The sequence below is a fragment of the Molossus molossus genome, unplaced genomic scaffold (assembly GCF_014108415.1).
Source record: "Molossus molossus isolate mMolMol1 unplaced genomic scaffold, mMolMol1.p scaffold_m16_p_29, whole genome shotgun sequence".
Taxonomy (NCBI): Eukaryota; Metazoa; Chordata; class Mammalia; order Chiroptera; family Molossidae; genus Molossus; species Molossus molossus.
Genome location: NW_023425365.1, coordinates 2,029,329 through 2,054,543, shown reverse-complemented (window position 1 = coordinate 2,054,543; position 25,215 = coordinate 2,029,329). Strand labels below are relative to the sequence as shown.

Genomic DNA, 25,215 nt, shown 5'->3' with positions numbered 1-25,215 from the left:
CATGGTCCTTCCACTGCGTGTTTGCAGGTCAAGCCCGACACGGTGTTGTCGACACGTGGAGACTGTGAGCATTTCTATCTTCCCACCACGTGCCCATGCCCTGCGGGAACTCGGCTTCTCCAAGGTCACCCAGCAAAGAGCAGAGGACAGGTGCACCTGCGTTGGCTGGTCTGTCCAGTGGCACCTCATAGTGCCTGTACCCCCTTCTCCCCTCCCAGGTCATTTGTCAGACTGTAGCAGAGCCCCTCCTGCTAAGGACCCCAGCAGACCCGGGGCAGGGCCCGCAGCGGTGGCAGACTCCTGCAGGGAGGCAGTTCAGACCCAGCAGCCTTGCTCCGTGCGGGCCTCCTTGTCTGCAGACATCTGCTCCGGCTCAGCCAGTGATGGAGGCGGAGCGCGTGGCCCAGGTGATTCCCAGCTTGCCTGCCCCCGAGCATGTGCTAGCGCATAGGGCCTGTGGTGGGGGCGTGAGCTGTGGCCGAGGCTGCTCTAAAGAAGCGATCGTAGAGGTAGCCTTTGAAGGCGAGGAGTGGATGGCCCGCCCATCAGTCTTGTTGTACGAGGCTCCGAGGGAGGTGTGCCTGGCTGGAGCGACTGGGCAAGGTCCAAGGACCGTGGACGGCAGACTTGGCATCTGCTGTGGGGTCTGCCAGGGCCCAGGCACTGGCACGCTCTGCCCTGCCCATTTCCTGCTAAACATGGGTCCAGAAGGGTCATGGGGGGACCCGGCACAGCTCTTGAGCTGGGGGTGTGGCCTCGAGGAGGGACGGCTGTGGCCCAGCAGCTGGCGGGGCAGTGCTTCTGCCCGTCTGCCCAGAGCCAGGAGCGGTGGCCGCCGCCCCATCTGGCCCCGCCCCCCGCCCCCGCCCGCTGTCCCGGGTTTGCCTCTCTTCCACTCCACCGCTTCCTCCTTTCCATTATGTGGTCAGTGGCTGTGGTCCTCTGGGCTGGGCGAGGTGCGGCCGTGGATGCTAAGTGACGAGGCGGATGTGGCTGGTGGTAGAGGAGGAAGCCCGACGCTGTACTTGATGCCTGTCTCTGTTCTCTTCCCTCTATATCCATTTGCAGGCTGGACGGTTTCCCACCCAACGTCTGAGAGAGTGACCTATAAGTCTAGTAGCAAACCTCGTGCTCGATTCCTCAGTGGACCCGTGTCTGTGTCCATCTGTCTGTATTTGTTCTTTTGTATTTTATCACCTCCTGGCCCTTGGTTTCTCCCCTCCCCGCTCCCCGTCTTCATTGCCTTCCATACATTGTATAGGACGCCTCCCCGACACCATTGAGCTCACTTATTTAATATCACAAATGGAGCCCGGTCCATCCCCTGCCCCGTCCGGCCCCGGAAAGTCCCCGCGCATGCTCTCAGCTCCTGCCGGGCACCTGTGGCATGTGCAGCGGCCTGCCCACGCCCACCTCGGCTCCGCTCTGCACCTATCTGTCCCGTTTTATTTTTTTTAAATGTTGGACGTACTTTTATTTCCGTGGCGGTTGTGGCCAGTCCACATGCCCACGGCCCCCAGTTCCGCTAGCCCGGCCCTCTCTACATGCATGCCGTGCCCCACGTGGGTCTGGACCACGAAGACATGCATGTAGTGAGCCAAGATGGTGCTGGAAGATCACGGGAGGGTTTGCCTCCGTGCCGGGGCCCACCGCACGCAGCGCTGCCCCGCCCCTCCCGGCATGAGACGTGCTGAGGATGCACGCCGGCGAGGACACCCGGCCCTCTCCGCTCGGCCCGCCCTAGACTCGAGCGCTGCGGGAGCTGACCCCGGTCTCCCGCCGCCCTCACCTGGCCCCACTGCCCTCCCCAGCTCCTGTCGGGCCTCCCTCGTCCCAGGCACCCTAGGGACCGAGTCAGTTACGCAGTCCACCAGCCCACTCAGCCACACCTGTCCTCAGGTTCCTGGAGTGCCCCGTCCCGGGGCGCGTGCCCCATCCCGGGGATGGTGTACCTGCTCAGGGCTGTCCAAATTGGTTTTTTAATCCCTCAGATGGATTGGCGAGGGAATCAAAAGCGGTGGTGGGCTTTTCCAGTTTTTGTGTTTTTGAACAGACAAATTCAGCTTTTTATCAATTGGCTAGGACGTGCTGGTTTGGGGCATGTGGCTTTTCGCTGGTACAATAAAGATACATTGTGCTTGTTGGGTCCTGAGGCCACTTCCCCACGGGCGCCCCCTCGCACCGAGGGCCCCGGGCACCCTCCTCAGGCAGGCGGGACAGGTAGACAGGCCCAGGGACTGCCCAGTGCTCCTCATCCACTGCCAGCGTGGGTCACGGGGCTGCTGGGTAGCTGCCGAGTCAGATGGGGGACCGGAGGCGGGAAGCCTGAGGCCGACTCTCTTCACCCAATGTCCCTCTGCCCGTGTGTGCATGGCTGGCGCCCGGGAAGCTGGGCGCCAGGTGTCTCGGCTCAGATGGGCAGCTGTGCCCCCGCTGGGACGGCCGCTGCCATTTGTGGGGAGCCCAGCCAAGCAGGTGGCGGTTTCCCTGGGGCACTTGCAGTGAAATCCCGAGAGTGAGCCTGCCTCTCAGGACGCCACCTCTTTGCCTTCATGTCTACCTGGTTCTGCTTTTTTTGGGGGGGCTTTCTTTTTCTTCACTATCATTGTTTCCACTTGAAAGAGACACTTGAGGGAGAGCAGGGATGGAGAGGTGAGGTTCTGCTTCTGTCCCGGCCCAGAGGACAGGAGCATGCCAGGCATCGCTTGGTGGCCCCGGGGCCTGGCCCAGGCTGGCTGGCTTGAGGGTGGCGTGTGCTGGCCCGGTCGGCCTGGGGACCTCTTGTGCTGTGAATGTGAGGGCACTGCTGTTCCCACAGCCCGGTCATCTGCAGGCACGTCCCGGCGGAGTCCCTGTCTGCTCAGGCCGTGACGTGGTCCCACCCACTCAGCTTGCTAGTGCGGGGGGTGCTCTGCTCTGGGCCCCCTTACCCACGGCCACGGCCACGGCCACGGCCACGGCCGCGGGGGCAGGAAGACATGAGCTCCCTCCTGCTCTATGGCTGCAGATGCCTCGGGACAGCCCGCCCCTGCCCTTCAGTCCTGGTGCCCACCCTGCTGGCCCGGGGCTCTCCTGTCGCCGCTGCTCTGGGTGACTGAGCAGCAGTGGCTGGAAGGTTGTGCATAGCTGGTCTGGGAGCGCGGAGAGGTTGGCCACGAGGCGGGAGGCAGCCGGAGCCTGAGGTGTGGGGTGGCTGGTCCAGCTTGAGCTGGAGGAAAAGCTGAGAAAGGTTTTTGGTTCCCTGTCTTGAGAGGAACAGGAGACAAGTCTTGGGAAAATGAAATCTGTGTCAAGTTTTGGAGTATAGACGTCCCAGCATCCCTGAGACTCAGAGAAGATGAGAGGGCGGATGGGTGGTGGTACCCAGGGTGGAGCTGTAAGCAGCTCCAGGGCCAGCAGGCGACCCCCTTCCCGGGACGCCGTCCCCGAGGCTGCTGCCCATCCTACAGGATCGTCCTGCCCTGGTGAGCAGTTGGGGCAGCTCGGGCAGGGTGGCAGCCGTGACGGTGCCTTGGTGTCCTGCTGATCAGCAATTGTCAGACCTTTGACCCTCCCGCCTTAGCCTGTCCAGACCAAGGGCCAGGCCCACACCCTCCGGGACCTCTGCCCCGGGAGCCTTGGGCTTTCCTCCCGTGCCTTTGACAACTGCCTGGCCCCTGTTGCCAGGCCCTGCGCTCACCCTGGTGTGTCCTCCTCCCGCCCTGTGGGACCCACGGCTGTGGGTTTGGGAGAGGGCCCAGGGGCAGGGGAAGGTACCCCCACATGCAGCCTCCCCTCCCCTTAGCTCAAACAGGTCGAGTTGGTGAGTAGCAGGCACAGTGGGCGGTTCGGGGTCCGGCTGGGCCTGCGCGATAGGCTCAGGGTGAAGTCACCCCTGGTCACCCCGGGCCAGAGCCCAGACGCACCTGCTGCCCAGTCCCTGCTTCACAGACACACTTGGCTCTTCTTGGCTTGAGAACCTGGCTCCGTACGTAGATGCCAGAGCAGCTGGGTACTGTCTGCCCGTCTTCTCTGTGCCAGAGCCGAGCACCTAGTGCCACCGTCGGGGTGAGGCGACCCTCGGCGCTGTGCCTCGTCGTGGGCGGGGAGCCTGGCGGGTCTGCACTGCGGCCATGGCCTGAGTTCCCGTGGCCCTTCGTCAGTATTTGACACCACGGTCGACAGCAGTGTGCGGGCTGCCGGCGGGCCAGGCCCATTTTTTAAGCAGTCTGTTCCCATCAGACACCCTCGAATTTGTGGCCTCCTCCTGGCAGCCAGCCAAAGGGCTGGGGTGGGGCTAGGGCTGTGGCGGGTGCCTGGCAGGCTGGCGCTGTTTCTGTGCCAGTGAATGTGGGGCAGGTGGCATGGGGCCTCGCCTCCCTGTGGACGTGGGTGCCCCCTGAGACCCCTGGTCCAGCCACGAGGGCAGAAGGCCGGCCGCTTTGTGGGGCACTCCTGCAGACAGGAGGGGACGCTGGGTCATCCGGGTGCCGTCCGTTCGTGGTCTGGGAAGGGTAATTTTCCTGCCCGCGTAGACACTTCCCTGAGCAGTTCTGGGGCCTGGCAGCTGGTTCCTCTCTTCCCAGGGCGTTGGCCAAGGACGAAGTCCTGCAGGGGACACTTCCACACTCCACAGGAAGCTGGGGGGCTGGTTTAAACCATGACACCCCCGTGGGCCTCCTCTGGGTTCCTTGGGGGCCCCGTGTGGGTCTGGGCGCCCTGCACTGCTGCCTGGTCACTTCGTGGGCAGGAACCGCGTGCGCAGCACGTGCAGTGTGGGTGAGTGTGCCAGGGTAGAGCTTGTCCTTCAGATGCCATCTGTTTGTGAGCTTCAAGGGGGCCCCAGGCCAGGGTGCAGACACTGTGGAGAGGTTGAAGGGGGCAGGGCTTGGCCTGAGCGAGGGCTGGTCACCGGCCACCCCGCCGAGAGATGAGCTCCGTGTGCAGGGCCCTGAACATAGCAGATTTATGTTTTCAGCTGAGCCAGGAGGGCCAGCAGCCTTCTGTGTTCTCGTCACCGCAGGCCTGTGTCGGACACGGGTGTGGAGGCCTGCGGGGACCAGAGTGGCCCTCCAGCTCCGAGCAGTGTCCTGGTGGCCCATAGCCCCAGCCCTGGATTTCCAGTGTGGTCTGTCTGGGGCTGAGATTGCAGACCCAAGCCCCCTCTGGCGGTTCTGAGCAGACAGCTGGCCATGGGTGGTCACCCCATAGAGTGACAGGAATCCGCCCTGACCCTGAAGCCCAGCGTAGGGCAGCTCAGAACCTCGTTAGGCTGCAGGGACTCGCTGGGCACTCAGTTGCATGCTCTGGTCACCGGTAGGGATGCTGTGGTCTGGAAGCCAAGGCTGCACGGGCATGTGCCCTCCCTGGTACCCCACAGTCCCGGGGCGGCACCTTCCTTCCTGCACCATGCACCCCAGAGGGCCTGAGCTCCCCATAGGGCATCCCCTGAACACAGACCAGCCAGGGCCTCCAGCACTCCACCCCTCACCCCCCAGGGGACAGGTCTGGGCTGCTGTCTGTCCTCTCATCTCTCTGTGCACATTACGCTCCCAGCAGAACCACCTCCCTTCCTCATGCTGCCCAGAGCTCGCAGGTGAACTAAACGAGAGTAGGTGAATCTGAGTGCACACGTGGCTCCTTGGGATGCCTGGTTCTTCCCCGTCCTCAGACACAGGAGCAGTGGTTTGTCTTCCGGGGCTAGTGTGTGGGGGTGCCGCCGCCGATGCCCTCCAGAGAGCAGGGTGGCTGTGTGGGGCGTCCTGGGGAGGGGCCAGGGGCAGGGACAGACAGACCCTCCAGGCCAGGGCAGCCTTGCTGAGTGACCTTGGCCATGCTTGAGCCCTCCTTGCCCGGCCAACCTCTGCCCGCCTGAGTCCCTGGAAGGCGCGGTGCGCTGGGGGCGCAGGCCCTCCCGGCCCGCTTATCTGCTCCCCAGCTGGGCACAGACTGTTAGGGCGTCCCAGACACGAAAGCCAGCGTGCCGCCGGTCAGCACAGACGGGCTCTGGGGATCGCAGGGTCCAGCAGCCTGTAGTGATCAGTGACAAGGGGCCTCGCCGGCCCTGGTGGAATGGAAACACCGGATGAGGCAAGTGTAGCAGAGTCAGCTGCTTCTCTCCCCCCAAGACAGGGCTGCTTGTATTCCCTAATGCTCACTGCGGCCCGGTCAGGGCCGCTGCTTGAGATCCAGGATTGGCCTCAAACCTGCAAAACAATGTATCTTTTTGCACTTGGAAAACCTCCCATGGGCCCTGTGGCCCCCCAACCCCAGTGACTGAGTGCTCCTGGCTGACAAGAGTGGGGTTTCCCGCCTCAACCAGGGGCTCCTGAAAACTCTGTTGAAAAGCCGAGTGGTATGCTTTGCCCTTTTTTTTGGTTTTGTTCTCTTTTTCTTTTTTGGGGACTCTATTTGCAGAGATGCACACTTTTCCGTCTGAAGGTTGGGCTTGTCCTGGACCTCGGCCCTCAGCGAAGCCCTGCGCACTGACTCGGGGACCCCACGGAGCCCAGGAAGCTGGTCCTTTCTCTGAACTGCTGGCCTCAGCTCCTCGCACACAGATGACTTGCTTAGAACGTGGTGGCTCGTCCCGTGTGCACTGTCCTGCCTAATCCTGTGGTCTTGTGTCGTTTCTTTCTCCCTTGCAGGGTCTGCCTTGAAGCGTCTCTGTCTGGGCAAAGAGCACAGCAGTCGTAATTATCAGTTTGTTCACCCCTTGTCCGCTCTCCATCGCATGGGCTTTCTTGCGGCTCCTGTGCGCCAGGGTTCTGGGCTCGGCCTGGAACCATGGGGCTGGCGAGCGGGCGTACGCGGTCCTGCTCTGTGCCCACCCTCTGGGGGCACCGCTTTGCCTCCACCTAGAAAGACAGCACCCCTGGGGCCCCTCCACATCCCAGTTGCTTTCTCCAGCTCACACCTAATGGGCCGCCCTCTCAGAACATCCACACACGGCCAGTCGCTAATTGGCCCCTTTCCCAAACGGGAGGAGTATTTCCTTGGAGTGCTCAACCACGTGCCAGAGGAGAGATGCAGGACACAGTGGGATTCGCCTCCCGGGGCCGCCCACCGCTCTCATCTTGTGCCTTTTTTCTTCTTTGTTTTTTTCTTTTTCCTTTTCTGGCTGAAATGTTCATGTGGGTACAGCTCCGTGTGTCGACTCTCATCGCTGATGTTCAGCCGCTGTGTCTGTGCCTTGTTGTCACTGGCCACTAACGTAAACGGCATTTTGCAATAGCTTGTTTGAGGAGATGGTCATTCGATTCTTCTTTAAGTGCAGGACTTTTTAAAAGTGGCTTATTCAAAATCGCCAGCCAAAAATTATATGTTGGCGGAAGGGAAGGGATGCAATTTTTTTTAAAAAGTAAAAAGTCCTGTTTTGGTCATTTGAAACAATCTTTCAGTGAAGTGGTGAGTACTCTTGTCTTTGTCCGGAGCCTCACGGCCAGACCTCCCCAGCAGCCTGGCCTCCCGCTGCCGGCCGCCGCCCCTCGGAGGGTGCCAGGTTGCGGGCCCATTACGTACAGAAGGCTCTGGGTGTGCGCCCTTCATCAGTACCTTCCCCATGCTCTGGTGAGGAGAGGGGCAATTTCTGCCTCTTAAACTCCAAACCACCAAGCCCTTTAGACCCAGGAAAGCCAGCGGCCCATCCTGTCGCAAGCATTTCCATGCCGGAAGGATCGCAGCAGCTTGCTGTCGAAGCCTCCCCTTTGGGTCCTGACGTCCGTGCTCAGCCTGCAGAGGCTGGAGCACTCTGCCCCCCCCCCCCCGTCTGTCCCAGAGTTCCCTGGGCTCTGGGGCCGGCGGGCCTGAGCAGCGTGGGCACCGTGAATGCCCAGGAAGGCTGCCGGCAGTGGGTCCTGCCCCCGGGCTGGCTGATGAGATGGCAACACAGCCAGTCCCCTGTGGCTTGCGGAGCTGCTTGGCCATGTCGAACGCTGCACAGGGTTCCCCCAGTGCAGACCATCTCCTGAAGCAAGGTGTTGCCTAGCCGACGTGAGACCATTGAGCAGCCGCCCCTGTTGCTGTGACGATGTCACCAATCGTGGCCTGTGTGTGCCTCCCCAGGGTCCTCCACCAGCAGCCTGGTCCCAGGCCCCGAGGCGGGCCCCCCACCTGCCCTGCATGTCCAGGCTCAGGTGAACAACAGCAACAACAAGAAAGGCACTTTCACGGACGACCTGCACAAGCTGGTGGACGAGTGGACCAGCAAGACGGTGGGGGCTTCGCAGCTGAAGCCGTCGCTCAACCAGCTGAAACACACACAGAAGCTGCATGACATGGAGGCGACGGCTGGCTGGCCCCCGGCCCCCCGCGAGGTGCGGGCTGTAAGTGGGGCGTGGCCGGGTCAGAGGGACAGGGTGGGAGCAGGGCTGTGACCCCGGATTTCAGCAGAGCAGCAGCTCACAGCCTGCAGCTGGGTGGCCTCTAGGCGGGGCTGCCCAGATCTCGTGGTGCAGACAGGTCCTGGTGGGCCCACTCCACCTAGCCTCCCTGTGACCTCAGGCTGGAGATGTGGGGGGGTCTGCAGCTGCACCCGGGGCCCCCCGTTGTTGGGCTCAGGGAAGCCTGGACCCAGTGGAGTGGAAGCCAGGAACTTGTCTTGGGTTTGTGGTGGGAAGCTTCCTGTGTGAAGACTGCCTATGTCAGACCCACCTGGAGGAGTTTGTGCAACATTGTATTTCTTCCTGGAATGTTTAGCAAAGTTCACTGGTGTGAGGTCCTCTAGCCTAGAAGGTCTTGTTTTGAGTGTGGAAAGGCTCACCTAAGACCTGTGACATGTGGAATAGTTCAGAATTCTGCTGTGGACACTCCTACATGCCGCTGCGGTTGACTTTCTCTTTTTAATCTTCACACGTCTTCGGCCCTTGAGGGTCAGGTTTCGTTATGGGTTCAGTGTCTTTCATAGCTCTAGTGCCCTGTGAAGTTTCTTTCTTCTGTTAAACCCTGCTTTTCTAGCAATTGGCACATCTCTAAATTTATCTACGTTTTCCAATTAATTGGCATTAAGGTTCCCTTTTCACGGTTTGCAGGATCTGCAGTGATGTCTTGTGTTTCTCTCCTGTTGGTGATTCCTGCCTGTGTGCACGCTCACCCTTCAGGGGTTCATGCATATTTGTTCTTGTTAATCCTCACCTGAGGATGTTTTTTTCCATTGATTTTTAGAGGGAGGGGGAGAGAGAGAGAGAGAGAGATCTATGTGAGAGAGACATTGATTGGTTGCCTCTCACACGAGTCGCTACCAGGACCGGAGATTCAACCTGCAACCCAGGTACGTGCCCTTGACCAGGAATTGAACCTGAGACCCTTCAGTGCGTGGGCCAACACTCTAACCACTGAGCTTGCCAGCTAGGGCTAGATTTTATTAGCCTCATCAAGGAACTCTTCTTGGATTTGATAATATTCTTTACTGTCTGTTTCATTAATCTCTTCTATCTTTGGGTTACACTGTTTTGTTCTAGAAAGTGTCTTGAGATGCATTGTTCACTGATGTCCAGCCTTTTTCTTTTCTAATACAAGCTCCAGGCATAAGATTCCCTCTCAGGGTTTAGCTGCAGCCCAAAGGCTTATGGCATAGCATGTTCGTTGACCTTCAGTTTAAAATATTTTGCAGTGTCCTATGTGATTTTAAATACTATAGTTATTAATTTCCTCGTGATCTTTTTATTAACGTTTTCGCCAAATTGCACTGATCAGAGAATACACTTGAGTGTTTTCAGTTGGTTACAACTTGTTGGGGCTGACTTTCTGACTCAAGTTGCCAGTCTTGGTCATTGCTCCGTGGACGACCGAGGCCCAAGCCTTTCATTCCCTCTGACGTCCAAACCCCCGTCTGCGCCTCCCTTTTTCTGTCCTACACGGGAGTACACGTTCCTGACAGCCACACCCTGCAGGCTGACTCCTCCAGGCCACTCTGCGTCACTCTGCCACAGAGCTGGGAGTCCTTAGCACGGCCCGAGGCCCTGGGGTCTGCACCTTGAACCCTGGGCAGGCTCCTCAGCTCCGCCCTCGACCCCACGCTGCTCTCAGGTGGAGACGTGTACTGAGGTGTTTTGTTTGTTTGTCTTTGTTTCTTTACTATTTTTTTAATGGTAAATCTAAATAACATATGGTTTACCAATGTAGTCATTTTTAAGTGTGTGATTCAGTAGCACTAAGTGTGTTCACAGGGTTGCATAGGCGTCGCCACTGTTCATATCTAGGACATGGCATTGCCCCAGACGGAAACGGCTCATGGGGAAGTGACTGGCCTGTGCACCGAGGGGCCGTGGGCTTGATTTCTGGCTAAGGGTGCCTATCTGGGTTTCGGGTTCAATCCCTGCCCCTAGTCAGGGTTGTATAGGAGGTGACCAATCAATCAGTGTGTCTCTGTCACGTCAATGTCTCTCTCTCTCTCTCTCCCTTCCACTCTGTCTGAAATTCAATGGAAAAGTATCCTCGGGTGAAGATTAACACACAAAAAGAACCAAAAAGATGCCCTGGCCAGTTTGGCTCAGCGGTTAGAGCGTCAGCCTAAGGATATGAGTCGTGAGTTCGATTCCAGTCAAGGGCATGTATCTCGCTTTTGGTTTGTCCCCAGTCCTGGTCAGGGTTGTGTGGGAGACAACCAGTCGATGTGTCCCTCTCACATCAATGTTTCTCCCTCCCTCCCTCATACTCTGTCTGAAGATAAATGGAAACATATCCTCCAGTGAGGATATAAAAAAAAAGAAATAACTGTTCAGTTCCCTCCTGTGGAACCTCTGGTTACCCAGCCCCTGTTAACTTTCATTCTACTCTCTGCTTCCATGAACTTGAGGACTCAGGGTGCCTCAATAAGTGGAATCACCACCCCTTCCCGTCTGGCTGCCTTCACTCAGTGTTTTCAAGGCACATCTGTGTTGTCGCATGTTTTAGAACTTCGTCCCCCCCCCCCCCCATTTTTAAATTGTGGTAAAATACATATAACATATACATTACTATTGTTGTCCCGAATTTATTTTGCAAAACTGAAACTCCATACTCATTGAAAAGTAACTCCCCATTTATACCCCCGCCCCCCACCGGCAACCACCATTCTGCTTTCTGTCTTTATGAATCTGACTACTCTAGGTCCCCCTATGAGTGGAATCATGTAGTATTCGTCATTTTATAACTGGCATATTTCATCTTGCGCAATGTCCTCAGGGTTAATCTAGATTGTAACATATGTCAGGATTTCCTTCCTTTTTAAGGCTGAATAAGATTCCATGTGTATAGACCACAATTTGTTTACCCATTCACACACCCTTGGACGCTTGGGTTGGCCTTTTGGCTATTGTGAATGCTGCTACAAATGTGGATGCACCGCCATCTTTTTAAGACCCTGCTTTATTTCTTTAAAAAAAATTTTTTTTTCTTTATTGATTTTGGAGAGAGAGAGAGAAACATCGATGAGAGAGAACATCGATTGGCAGTCTCCTGCACACCCCCCACTGAGGATCGGGCCCACAACCTGGGCATGTGCCCTGACCTGGAATCGAACCGGTGACCTCTTGGTGCAGGGTCCACGCTCATCCACTGCGCCACACCGGCCGGCTGCTTTGATTTCTTTGGGGTGATATCCAGCAGTGGAATTGGTCATATGGTAATTCTGTTTCTAATTTTTTGAGGAATTGCCAAACTGTTTTCCATGGTGGTGAAACCACTTTATGTTCCCACCAGCAATACACAGAGGTTCTCATTGTTACTGATCTTTTTCATTGCCTGATTATTTTAATAGTGGCCATCCTAATGGATGTGAGTTCTGGTATCTCATTATAGCTTTGATTTGCATTTCTGTAATGATTTGTGATGTTGAAATGTTTTCATGGGCTTATTGGCCATTTGCATATCTTCTTTGGAAAAATCACAATTCAAGTCCTTTTCCCATTTTAAAATAGCATTGTTGTTTGTTGTTGAGTTTTAGGAGTTCTTTATTCTGGATGTTAATCCCTTATCAGACAAAATTTGCAAATATTTTGTGTCATTCTGTGGATTGCTTTGTTACTCTGTGGATTGTGCCTTTTGGTGTACAGAAGGTTTTAATTTTCATGAAGACAGTGTATCTTTTTTTTTTTTCTTTTGTTGCCTCTGTTTTTGGTGTCATGTCCAAGTAATCACCGCCAAATCCAACGTCATGAAGCTTCCTCTCTGACTCCTTCTAGTTTAATAATGAGCTCTTACGTTGATCCCTTGAATCCATTTGAATTAATTTGTGTATATGGTATTAGCTGAGGGTTCAACTTCATTCTTTTGCATGTGGATATTCAGTTTTCCTTCATTCTTTTGCATGTGGATAGCAGTGTTTGTTGAAAAGACTGTTCTTTCCCCCATGGAGTAGACTTGGCAGCCTTGTTGAAAATCAATTGACCGTGTGTGCAAGGGTTTATTTCTGTACTCTCTGTTCTACCCCGTTGGTCTGTCTGTCTGCCCTTTTACTAGTAGCATACTATTTTGCCTTCTGTAGCTTTGTGGTAAGTTCTGATGCCAGTAAGTATAAGTCCTCCAACTTTGTTTTTCTTTTTTAACATTGTTTTGGTTATCTATGGTCCATAAAGAATCCTAATGATGGTTTTGTTTTAGGATTGGTTTTTTATTTCTTGAAAATAATGTCATTGAGGCTTTAGTAGTGATTGCATTGAATCTATATATCACTTTGAGTAGTATTAGCATATTAACAATGCTAAGTCTTCCAATCCATAAGGGATGTCTTTCCATTTATTTACATCTTTCTTAATTTCTTTTAGCAGTGTTTGTAGTTTTCAGTGTGTTAGCCTTTTCACTCCTTAAATTAATTACTGTTTTATTTTTTATTTTTATAGTATTGTGAATGTGTTGTTTTCTTCTTTTTCTTAATCCTCACCTGAGAATGCTTTTCCATTATCCTTAGACAGAGTAGGAGGGAAGGAGAGAGAGAGAAACGTCGATGTGAGAGAGACACATGACTGGCTGCCTCCCGCACGACCCTCACCAGGGCTGGGGATGAACTGCAACTGAGGTACGTGCCTTTGATCAGAATTGGACCCACGACTCATTGGCCCACAAGCTGACAATCTAACTGCCAAGCCAGACCGGCCAGGGCCTGAATGTATTTTCTTAATTTCTTTTTTAGATTGTTTGTCATTAATGCAACTTTACTGAATTTATGAATTAGCTTCAACAATTTTTTGGAGGATTTTTAGGATTATCTACAGATTGTGTCAACTCTGAACAGAGATAATTTTACCTTTCCTTTCCAATATGGTTGCCTTTTATTTTTTTATTTTTTCTTGCCTAATTTCTCTGGCTAGAACTCTTGATACTATATTGAATAAAAGTGGAAAAAGCAAGGATCCTTTTCTTATTCCTAATTTTAGAGGAAAAGCTATCATATCAGTCTTTTACCATTAAATATGATATCAGTTAGGGGTTTTTTAAATATATATATTTGGCCTTTATCATACTGAGAAGTCCATTCTATTTCTAGTTTTTTGAGTGCTTTATCATGAAAGAGTGTTAGATTTTGTCAAATGCTTTTTCTGCATTAATTATTAATGGTATATCTCATTAATTTTCATATGTTAAACCAACCTTGCATTCCTGGGGTAGATCCCACCTAGCCATGGTACATACTCCTAATCTGCTACTGAATTTATTTTGCTAAGATTTTATTGAGGATTTTGGCATCAATATTCATCAGGGATATTTGTCTGTAATTTTCTTGTGTTTATCTGGCTTTGGTATCAGGATAATGTTGGCCACATAGAGTGAGTTAGGAAGTGTGTCCACCTCTTCACCTTTTTGGAAGAGTTTGAGAAAGATTGGTGTTCTTTCTTTTTTAAATGTTGGTAGAATTCACCAGTGAAGTCATCTGGTCCTGGGCTTTTCTTTGTTGAGAGATTATTGATTACTGATATAATCTCACTATTGTTATAGGTCTATTCAGATTTTCTGTTTATTCTTGAGTGAGCTATAGTAGTTCATGTGTTTTAAGAAATTTTTCTATTTTATGTGAGCTACCTAGTTTTGTAGCTGAAACTTTGTTCGTTTGTTCATCTTTTCAAAGAGCTAATTTTGGTTTCATTGATTTTTTTTTCTCCATTTTTTTCATTATTTTGTTTATTTTTGTTATAGTATACAGTTAGGTTATTAACTTAAGATCTTTATTTTTTAATGTAGGATTTATAGTTATAAATTTCCCTCTGAGAATTTCTTTTCTTTATTTTTCAATTACAGCTGATGTACAATATTATATTAGTTTCAGGTGTACACCTCAGTGATTAGACATTATAAAACTTATTAAGTGATTATCCCCGAAATACCCATCTGACACCATAAATAGTGAACTATATTCATTGTGCTGTACTTTACACCCCCATGACTGCACTATATTAATTTGTATTTCAAATCTCTCCACCTTTTTCACTCCTCCCTCTCATCCCCCCAGACCCCCTCCCTCTGGCTACTGTCAAAATGTTCTCTGTGTCTGTGAGTCTGTTTCTGTTCTGCTTGTTCATTTATTTTGATTTTTAGATTCAATGATTGATAGACATGTATTTATTGCCATTTTATTGTTCATATTTTTTATCTTTTTTCTTCTTCTTCTTGAAGAAGACCCTTTAACTTTTTGTGCAATCCTGGTTTGGTGGTGATGAACTCCTTTAGCTTTTTCTTGTCTGGGAAACTCTTTATCTGACCTTTGCTTTATCTCAAATATACTGTGTTGTCTTTTCCTTTGTCCTAAAGTATTTTCCGGTTTTCCTATGATTATTTCTTTGACCCTTTGATTAAGATGTGTTGTTTAATTTCTGCACATAGGTCAGTTTTCTAGTTTTCTTTTTGTTTTTGATAGCTACTTTCATTCATTGTGTTAGAAAAGATACTTTGTATGATTTTAATCTTTTAAAATTTATTGAGACTTGTTTTATCGCTTACCATATGGTCTGCTCTGGAGAATGTTCCATGTGCTCTTGTAAAGGAAGTATATTCTGCTATTGTAGGGTGGAGTATTCTGTAAATGTTTGTTAAGGCTAACTGGCTATGATGGTGTTCAGGTCTTCTTTTTCCTCGTTGATCTGTTCTGTTGTTCTATTCTTTATTGAGAGTGAAGTATCAGAGTCTGCAACTCTTAGTGTAGAATTGTCTGTTTCTCTCTTCAATCTCTTTCTGTTTATATCATATAAGTTGGAACCCTGTTGTTACTTACGTGTAAATTTATATGTCTTGGTAAATCAAACTTTTTATCAATATGTAATGTCCTTCTTTGTCTCATTTAACCTTTTTTTTTTTTTTTACTTAGAATTCATTTTGTCTGATAATAAAATAGCCACCCAGCTCTCTTTCTTCATCCTTTTACTTTCAACCTCTTTGTGGTTTTGTATATAAAACAAGTTTCTTACACATAAACATATACATTGACCACATTTTTTATTCATTCTGCCAATCACTGCTTATTAATTGGAGAATTTAAACCACTTACATTTAAAGTAATTATGGATAAGAAAGGACTTCTACCATCTACCCACTTGTTTTCTATGTGTCTTATAGGTTTTTATTCCTCAATTTCTCCATTATTGCTTTTTAAAACATGTTTGTTCTTTATAGTGTATAATTTTGATCCCTTTTCTCTTTACTTCTCTCTCTCTATATATATATATAGATAGATAGGTAGATAGATAGATAGATATAGATATACATATATATACACACACACATATACACATACACACACACATACACACACACACACACACACACACACACACACACACTACCTTGGGAATTATAATTAATATCTTAAACTTAGAGCAACCTAGTTTGAATAATACCAACTTTTTTCAATAGTATATAAATACTCTGCTCCTATATATCTCCATCCCACCCCCTTCGTATTTTTGTCATGGGCTGAATTTTTTACTGTTGTGTGCCCATTAACATATATTTATGATTATTGTTGATTGCATTTGCCTTTTAAATTATGTATGGGAAACAAGGAATTAAAACTGAAAGTACAATATATTTGCTCATGTAGTTACTCTATTTCTTCATATGACTCTGAGTTATTCTACTGCCTACTATTCTTTCATTTCAGGTGAAGGACTCCCGTAAGCATTTCTTGTCAGGCAGATCTTTCATTTTATTTTTTTAAATTTAATTTAATTTTTTTTAATTTTATTTTTGTTACAGATGTTTATCCTTTTTTACCCCATTGACACCCTTCTCCCCATACCCCCCCTCCCCATCCCCAGCTTTGTTGTCCATGTCCATTGGTCATGCATACATGCATATAAGTTCTGTTGTTTATCTCTTTCCACCCCCCACCACCACCTCTTCTGAGGATTGTCAGTCTGTACCTTACTTCCGGTTTTCTGGGTCTACCCTAATCCTCAGATTGTTATATTCATTATATTCCATATATAAGTGAGATCATGTGGTATTTGTCTTTTTCTGCTTGGCTTGTTTCACTTAGATGATACTTTCCAAGTCCTTCCATGTCGTCTCAAAGGATAAGAGATCTTTCTTTCTTACAGCTGCATAGTACTCCATTGTGTGTATGTACCACAGCTTTTTTATCCACTCATCTACTGATGGACACTTGGGCTGTTTCCAGATTTTAGCTATTGTAAATAGTGCTCCTATGAACATGGGGGTACATATATTCTTTCTGATTGGTGTTTCAGGCTTCTTAGGGTATATTCCTAGAAGCGGGATTGCTGGGTCAAAAGGAAGTTCAATTTTTAATTTTTTGAGGTAACACCATATTGTTTTCTACAGTGGCTGCACCAGTCTGCATTCCCACCAGCAGTGCACTAGAGTCCCCTTTTCTCCGTATCCTCGCCAACACTTGTTTGATGATTTGTTGATGGCGGCCATTCTGACAGGTGTGAGGTGATACCTTGTTGTTTTAATTTGTATCTCTCTGATGATTAGTGATGTTGAGCATTTCTTCGTATGTCTCTTGCAGGCAGATCTTTTAGTAGCAACCTCTCTTAGTTTTTGTTTATCCAAGAGTTTAATTTCTCCTTCATTCTCGAAGGATTATTTCATTAGATGTAGAATTCTTGGTTGATAGTCTTTTCTTTCTGTACTTTAGATATTTCTTCCGCCACTTCTTCCTCTTTTCTCCTTCTTAGATGACCATATGGCATACATCGGATTGTTGAACAGTATCCCACAGATGCTATAGGCTCTGTACACTTTTCTCCATTCTTTTTTTCTTTCTGCTCCCAGACTTGGTAACTTTAGTTGTCTGGTTTCATTTGCTGATTCTGTACTCTGCCTGCTCATGTCTGCTGTTGATCTCTTCTAGTGGAATTTCAAATTCCAGTAGTTATACTTCAGCTCTAATATTTATGTTTGGTTCCTTTTATACTCTCCCTCTCTATTGATATTCTCATGTTGTTCATCTATCATCTTTTTGGTTTCCTATTTGTCCATGGTTTCCTTTCGCTTTTTGAGCATATTTAAGACAGCTGATTTAAAGTCTTTATTTAGTAAGTCCACAGTCCTTCAGGGATGGTTTCATTTAATTATTATATTTTCTTTGTATGAGCCATGCTTTCCTAATTGTTTGTATGTTTTTGATTTCTTGTTGAAAATGGGACATTTAAATATTATAAGTAGTAACTCTGGAAATCAGATACCCATTTTCCCCGATATTTGCTGGCTTTGTTTGTTGAAGGCTTAGCTTGTGTTCAGCCATTGTCTTGACTGAGATTTCTTGAATCTCAGGAACTTAATTTGCCTAAGCCTTTACTTTGCTTACATTGAGATTAGTAATAAAACTAAGGGTCTTCTCAGATCTATTCTGAACATGTATCCTGCTCTGGGCACGTACACAACTTGCTAAATTTCCCAGGACACAGCACTTTCGAATGCTCTTATATCCCAGAAACTCTCTCGTATGCTTTCCTATCCTGCTTTAGGTAGTTTGTATATGTCTCAATCATAATCCAAAGATTTCCTACTTTTAAAAATTTGCCTTTTTCTTTATTTGCCCCAGGCAACTGTGGATTTTTTTTACTGCCTTACAGTGTTTTGTTTTCTTTGTTTGTTTTTTAAAATCATTTTCTTTATTGATTTTGGAGAGAGAGGAAGGGAGAGGAAGAGAGAGATAGAAACATCAATGAGAGAGAACATTGATTGGCCGCCTCCTGCACGTCCCCCACTGGGGATGGGCCCACAACCTGGGCATGTGCCCTGACCGGGAATCGAACTGGTGACCTCTTGGTGCAGGGTCAACACTCAACCACGGAGCCACACCGGCCAGGCACCTTACAGTGTTTTTGAGCCATGCATGCCACTAGTCTGCCCTGAGAGAGTTCCAAATTTGCTCAGGCAGAGAACTGTGAACCTTGTATCAGTCCTTCAGGTGGACTCCAGACAGATTAGCACAGACATAGGAAATAATTTGTGAATAAGAGCTCTGCTCCCTCCAGAACCATCGACCAGGGTACCACACTGGGAATGTAGGCTGCCGCCTTCAAGACAGCTGTAAAGGCGGGGAGGGGTTGGGCCAAGAGCCAGCACAGTGCTTTCCTACTTTTAAAAATTTTCCTTTCAGCCCTGACCAGTTTGGCTCAGCGGTTAGAGCATTGGCCTGCTGACCAGGGAGACCCGGGTTCGGTTCCCGCTAAGGGCATGTACCTCGGTTGCAGTTTGTTCCTGGCCCTGGTTGGGTCATGCAGGTGGCAACCACTTGATGTGTCCCTTTCACGTCGATGTTTCTCTCTCTCTCTCTCTCTCCCTCCCACTCTATCTGAACAAAATATCAAAAAATGACCTCGGGTGAGGATAAAAAAAAAAATTGCCTTTTGCTTCTATGTGATTGCTATATACCTTTAGTTGTTTTCTGAAGCTCTGGTCAAGTTAGTTCTGACAGTTTCCGGTCATTTATTCAGTGTTTCTGTGGAAAGATGGAAGTTTGAAGCTGCCTACTCTTCCATGTTGCTGATATCACTCTGATGAGTTTCTCTGTGCATATTCTGTCAGTTATTGAAAGAGGAATTTTTAAATTTACCATTATGATCATGGGTTTGTGTGTTTCTTATTGTCAATCTTTCGTTCTTTGGATTTTTGCTTTATGCATTTTGAAGCTATGTTATTAGCTATAGTCAAATTTGGATTGACCGTGTCTGACTTGTGAGTTGCACTTTTAACATTACTAAGTTTTTCTGGGATGATTTTTGCCTTTAAATCTACTTTGAAATTGCTATAACTATACTAGATTGTATTGGATTATTATTTACATGGTGATGATTCTCTTTCCTTTATAGCCAACCAACTGAGCCATACTAGCCAGGGTCACATGTGAGGTACTTTACTCTATCATTGATCTCTTACAATTTTCTCATCTTTTGTCTCTTGTACTTTATTCTGAATGTTTTCTTCAGATTTTATATCACAGATTTTTTTCTTTGGGTCCAAACTGCTATTGAATCTATCCATTGAGTTTTAATTTCAATTATTGTATTTTTCAATGGAAGATTTTATATTTTGTTTCCTCCCACCTACACACACACACATCTGCTGTATCCTTTTTTTTTCCCCATTTTTTGTACAGATAGAGTGGGAGGGAGAGGGAGGAAGGGAGAGAGAGAGAGAAACATCGACGTGAAGGGACACATCGAGTGGCTGCCACCCGCACGACCAACCACGACCAACCAGGGCCGGGGACAAACTGCAACCGAAGTATGTGCCCTTAGCGGGAACCGAACCCGGGTCTCTCCGGACCGCAGGCCGACGCTCTAACCGCTGAGCCAAACTGGCCAGGGCTGCTGTATCCTTTCTTATAGTCTCTTGCTCTCAGCCTAGATTCTCAATCTTCTCTCTTCTTCATATAGTATTTTATAGTGTACATTTTCTGTTTCACCTAGCATTGCTTTGTCTTTTCTTGTGACTTTTGAAAACAAGTGTGTGTGAGACATTGCATTTGAAAATTTATCTGTAAAAATAATTTGAAGCCTAGAAGTAGTTTTCTTATTATTGAAAACTTATTATTGGGATCTTATTATTGGGATCTTATTTTCATTTGCCTTTCAGCACCTTAGTTATAGTTATAGCAATTTCAGCAATTACATATTCTTCTTGGCCATCTTGTGTGAAGTTGCTGGTCAGGGATCTTGACCATTTAAAAGTTCAAATACCTCTTTATTATTGATTTTTTAGAGTTCTTTATATATCCTTCATCATACACACTTGGCCCTTGAATAATGCCAAGGTTAGGGGTGCTAACCCCTGTGCAGTTGAAAATTTACATATAACTATAGACAGCTCTCTGCACATGTGAATTCCCAATTGCTGATCAAAACAACAGTTGACCCTTGAACAACACAGGTTTGAACTGTTTGGGTCCACTTATACGTGGATTTTTTTTCTATTCGTCTGTGGCTTGTCTTTTTATCTTCTTGATGGCAGAAGTGAAATAAATGGCAGACGTTTTCATTTGGTTGAAGTCCACTTTATCAAATGTTACATGTTTAGTAATATTTTTGTTCTATTTCGGGGATCTTTGCCTCTTCCAAGACCAAGAGATACTCTCCTGTGTTCTAGCTGCTGTGGCCATGCCTGTCCGCCCGGCCCCGCCCCCAAGTTAACTCTGGTGTAGCATTTGATGTAGGGGTCAAGTTTTCCCCATGTGCATCTCTCTGTTAACAGCGTGTTCCTTTCCACAGACATCCATCAAGCGTAGGTCCATTTTCTGAAGTCACTGCTCTGTTTCTTGATAATTCTTTATCCTTATGATAATTCTGTGCCTCCTAATCCCTGCGGCTTTATGTCTGTGTAAGACCTCCAACAGTGATCTTCTTCAACAATGTCTTGATGTTTCTAGGTTCTTAACATTTTCATATACATTTTAGAAGCAGCCTGTCAATTTCCACAGACTAGCCTGCTGGCATTTTAATTGGGATTGTATTGGGTTTTTTGATTAACTGGATGAGGTTTGACAGATTAACAGTATTGAGTGTTCCTATGAACTTGACATTCTGTTCATTAATGTCCTTTTTATTTTCTCTCAGCATAGTTTTGTGGTGTTCAGGGTCAAGTTGTTACACATGTTTGATTAAATGTTTCTCTAGGGAAAGGATGTTTTGGAATACAGTTACAAATTGTACTGTTTTAAATTTTTATTCTCCAGTAGTATGTTGGTATACAGAAATACGATTGTGTTCTGTATCTTGCATCCTACAGTCATGCTAAATTTGCTTGTTCGTTCTAGGAATTGATTTGTTCGCTTTTTTTTATTTTCTCCACGTATAACCTTGTCATCTGTAAATAAAGATGGTTTTCCTATTTTTTTCCAGTCTGTGCCTCTATTCCTTGCCTTGGCTTGGCCTCCCCATGCATGTTGATTAGGAGCAGGGCTTTGGGGCAAGTGCATTTGACCTTTCATGTCGGCAGTGGGTAGACCGCAGGCCCTGCAGAGCTCCTCCTGGAAGGATCGTGGAATTTCTGGCACCCTCCCTGTGCCTGGGGAGAGCACCATGTGGGGTCCTCCCTCAAGGCACAGCTGGGTGAGGTGCAGGGATTTCCTCTGGGACAGCCGCATTGCATTCCTGGGGCAAACCCCACTAGTAGGTGGTGATCTATCTGTTTTAGTTGCTGGGTTAGATCTGCCAACATTTTATCTGGGGGCTTGAAGTGTGTTGGTCTCCTTTTGGCTGTGGCCTCCTGGGGTGTCTGCATCATGGGCCGAGTTGCTGAGCCCAGCACGCCCATGATTCTGGGGTGTGGAGAGCAGGCTCCAGGCATGTGCCCCTCACAACTCCCAGCTGCTGTGGTCCTCCCATAATGGCACCGACCAGTCAAGCATGGGCCTGTGGGTTGGGGTGTGTGTCTCTCCTGATGTCCTCAGGGGCCCGCCTTCCCGGGCCTGCTCTGGCTGTGGACAGCGGGGGCTGCAGCTCAGGGGGCCAGAGCAAGGAGAGGCGGGCCTCTGCTTCCCGGCCCGACACTGCTACTGTGTCAGCTGTTAGAAGGCGGCGGGGCCGGTCCTGGGGCACTCTCTCCTGAGGATGGAGACACTGCGGGGACCCTCGGGGCCTCTGGGGGGGCCAGTTGATTGCAGCCACATGTGCCCTCCCCTTCTTGTCTTATAGATGAACACACCTGGAGCAGCAGTAGGCACGCCATGTCTGGCCCTGGCGTCTGGCCCTTTGCCCACCACGGTCATTCCCGGAACGGCCCTGGCCCTGCCCGTGCCCATGCCAGGTACTGCTCTCTCCGGCTTCTCAGTCCCACCCTGTGCACTGCCTCTGGGCCAGTACAGGAGCCTGCTCCCAGTTCCTGTGTCCTGGGGTTCCTGGGCAGCCCAGGCTGGCAGCCGAAGCCCTGCCTGGGGACCAGGCTTAGGCACAGCGGGCGGGCCCCTGCTCCCCCAGTTCTTACGGCCTCCTGTGGTCAGCATGCCCGGCCCCAGGCTGTGGATCACGTAGCTCTGTCTAACTAACCACTTGCCAAATGGACTGTGCTGAAGTGAATAGCCCTCAGAAGCCGGGCTCGGCGTGGCCCCGCCTCCTGAGGGTACCCAGCGAAAGGGACGGGTGAGGCTGCCCCTGGGGCCTTGACTGCCGCGGACTCCGTTTGCTCGCAGGCGCCGATGGTCAGCATGCAGCCTGCGCGCCACTTGCGTCCCGAGTCAGTGCTTAGGTCACGGGACCGGCTGCAGCATGGCAGGGCCCGGCTCCAGCTCTCCTGCCCCCGACGAAAAGAGATGCTTAAAAACATGTATGGGAAAAGGTGTATTTTATTTACAGTTGGCTTGTGTGTTGATGTTATTCTCATTTTAAGTTGAAGAGAGATATAAATGGTTCACAAACCTGAAGCTGCAGTCTGACCTTTAGTTTCTGGTGTGTGTGTGTGTGTGTAAGTTGAACTAGTGACCCTGAATATTTAAGAGTTGCAAATGTAGGGGAGCCCTCTTCTGTTCATGAAAGAATGGCCACACACCCTCCACTGAGCCCCGCGGGCGCTGCCAGCCGGCCGGCCCACGCGTGGGCCCTGGGGCAGCAGGGCTGCTGGGAGGTGGGAAGGTCGGAGCGCGTGTCTGTGTCCGGGGCGCACAGGCTGGCCGCGCCTGCAGGGACAGCCGCTCTCTGGTGCTGGGTGCTGCCCACCCCCGGCCCTCCTTCCGTTCCCATCATCTGCACTGAGGTCCTTCCACCTCTGGCCCCCAGACTGCTCCCGGGTTCCATGACTGGCCAGCCAGGGGCAGAGGTGTTCCCCCCGGGGACAACAGTGGGACGCATCCCAGACGGGTGCGGACGGCCCGGTGGAAACGCAAGGCCCGCTCCTCGTGGCCAGGTGTCGCCCACTCCCGTGGGTAGGCAGCTGGTTGGGCTGCTCAGCTGTGGAATTCTGCTGTACTGTGGGACCCTAGAGCTGGCTAACTTATTTTGGTTTAAATGTATTATTCCATCAGTTCCATTAGAGTTGAATTTTCTGGGTGATCATGCAGAATCTCCTGCCCCTTGGTCCTTCGTTGAGTTTTTCGTGTCTGGTTCCGGAGGATGGTGGAAGCCACCCTCCCCCCGACCCCACCCCACCCCCACCACACCAGCGTGAGGTTTCGAGTCCTGGCCTTGTTCACGAATGAGTGGTCAGTGGCACAGAGCCCCCACGAGATTGTATATATGAAGGAGAAAAATAAACATTTTTGCTTGAAAATAGTGTGAAACAACATCTTTTTCTTCCTCTCTGTCCCCATAAAAGCCGAGTCAGCCAGCTCCATAGGGACAGCCGGAAAGGCAGCTGAGTGGGCGGGCCGGCAGGGGCGCCGTCTTTCCGGTGGGAGCCGGGGTGCTGGACCTCACTGTGCGCTCGGAGATGAGAGTGGGTGTCAGGTGGGACCCAGCTGTCTGTCCGCACCCACCTGTGTGCCCTGGGTCCCCAGGACAGCCAGCCTCTGAGGGCTCCGGGCCTGCACTGGCCTGTGCCTTCTGCTGTCAACCTTGAGCTGCCTAGAAATGGGGGGTGGGCTCTGCCCCTTGGACAGAGTGAGCCTCGTGGTTGACTAAGTGTCCCCAAGCCCTGTCTTCGTGGGCTGTTTCCGAGAGCTGGGTTCGCCTGCTCTGTGGAGGTCAGGAGGAGGTGCCAGGCTCTAGGCCTTTTGAGCAGGGGATTTGGGGCTGGGGCCACCCGAGGGTCATGGAAGGGACTGCGCTGTACCATAGGCACAGGGCCATGGTGCAGGTGTGGGTTTGGGGCGGGTCTTCCTCCCGACCCCCCCTTGGGGCTCAGCACCTATTCCTGGCTGTGGCCCTTGGTGACCTCGTGCTCAGTGGCTGCACTCACTCAGTGCCTCCTGTTCCACCCAACTGGGCAGCTGCCCAGGTCTGCAGGTCTCCCACCCGCTGACCTGCAGTAGGCTTGTGCCTCTGCTCACGGACAGTTGGGCCCCCCGCTGCGTTTGCTGCCTCCTCACAGCACTGTCCTTTGCAGAGGCTGGGGCATCTGTGGTGGGTGTGCCCAAGGAGCCAAAGGCAGCTTCTCCCTGTCAGCTTGGGCGCGGGCGCTGGGAGGCCCGGGGTGGTTTGGGCAGCTGCACTGTGCAGCCGGTGGTCAGCGGGCAGGGCTGCCAGGGTCCATGGCACAGGGCAGGCTGCAGTCTGGCCTCCCAGCCTCAGGAACGCGGCCGCTTAGGCATCGCTGCCCTGCCCTCCAGGGCCAGTGTGACCACAAGGGCCTGTAATGAGCTGTGGTGGTTTTGTCTTCTAGATTCTGAGAGTGAGAAGCCCATCTGAGCCCAGGCAGGCTGACCTGACCCCAGCGCCAGGCCCTGAGTCGTCTGTGCAGAGAAGGCGAGTCTGCCCCTCGCGTCAGCTCACACTGTTTTGTAACTACTTTCTAAGCGTTTTTTTTAATTCACAATTGGAAACACAAATGTAATGCAAGAATAAAAAATATTTTGGGGGACAAAGGACTTCAGTTTTTCAAACTCTCCTTTTGAGGGGCTCCCAGACTGACAGATGGCCCAAGACGGGGGTGAAGGGTGCTGGAGGAGCTCTAGGGGCCACACAGCAGGACGGCCTGGGGCACCCCTAGCTGAGGGTTTCTGGGTGTGGTAAAGAGCTTCTGCAGTTCCCAGGGTGCTCCAGCGCCCCAGTCAGTTCAGGGTCCTCACATTCCACCGCAGCCAGAGAGGTCAGACGGGCGACACAGTTGTACCTCTTAGAAAAACAGCCTAGGCCCGGCCGGTGTGGCTCAGTGGTTGAGCGTCCACCCTGCACCAACAGGTCACTGTTCGGTTCCCGGTCAGGGCAC

At 50.3% G+C, this 25,215-nt stretch overlaps 1 protein-coding gene across 1 annotated transcript in view; it reads left to right on the top strand.

Moving 5' to 3' along the window:
• Nucleotides 1-24,797, top strand: part of WNK2 (WNK lysine deficient protein kinase 2) — a 106,157-nt gene extending 81,360 nt beyond the window's left edge. Inside the window, 6 exon segments of the mRNA XM_036278514.1 lie at nt 219-407; nt 1,069-1,167; nt 6,627-6,682; nt 8,037-8,303; nt 22,053-22,164; nt 24,670-24,797. Of these exon segments, the coding sequence (XP_036134407.1) occupies nt 219-407; nt 1,069-1,167; nt 6,627-6,682; nt 8,037-8,303; nt 22,053-22,164; nt 24,670-24,695 (749 nt within the window). The 3' untranslated portion in view covers nt 24,696-24,797.
• The last annotated feature ends 418 nt before the right edge of the window (nt 24,798-25,215 follow it).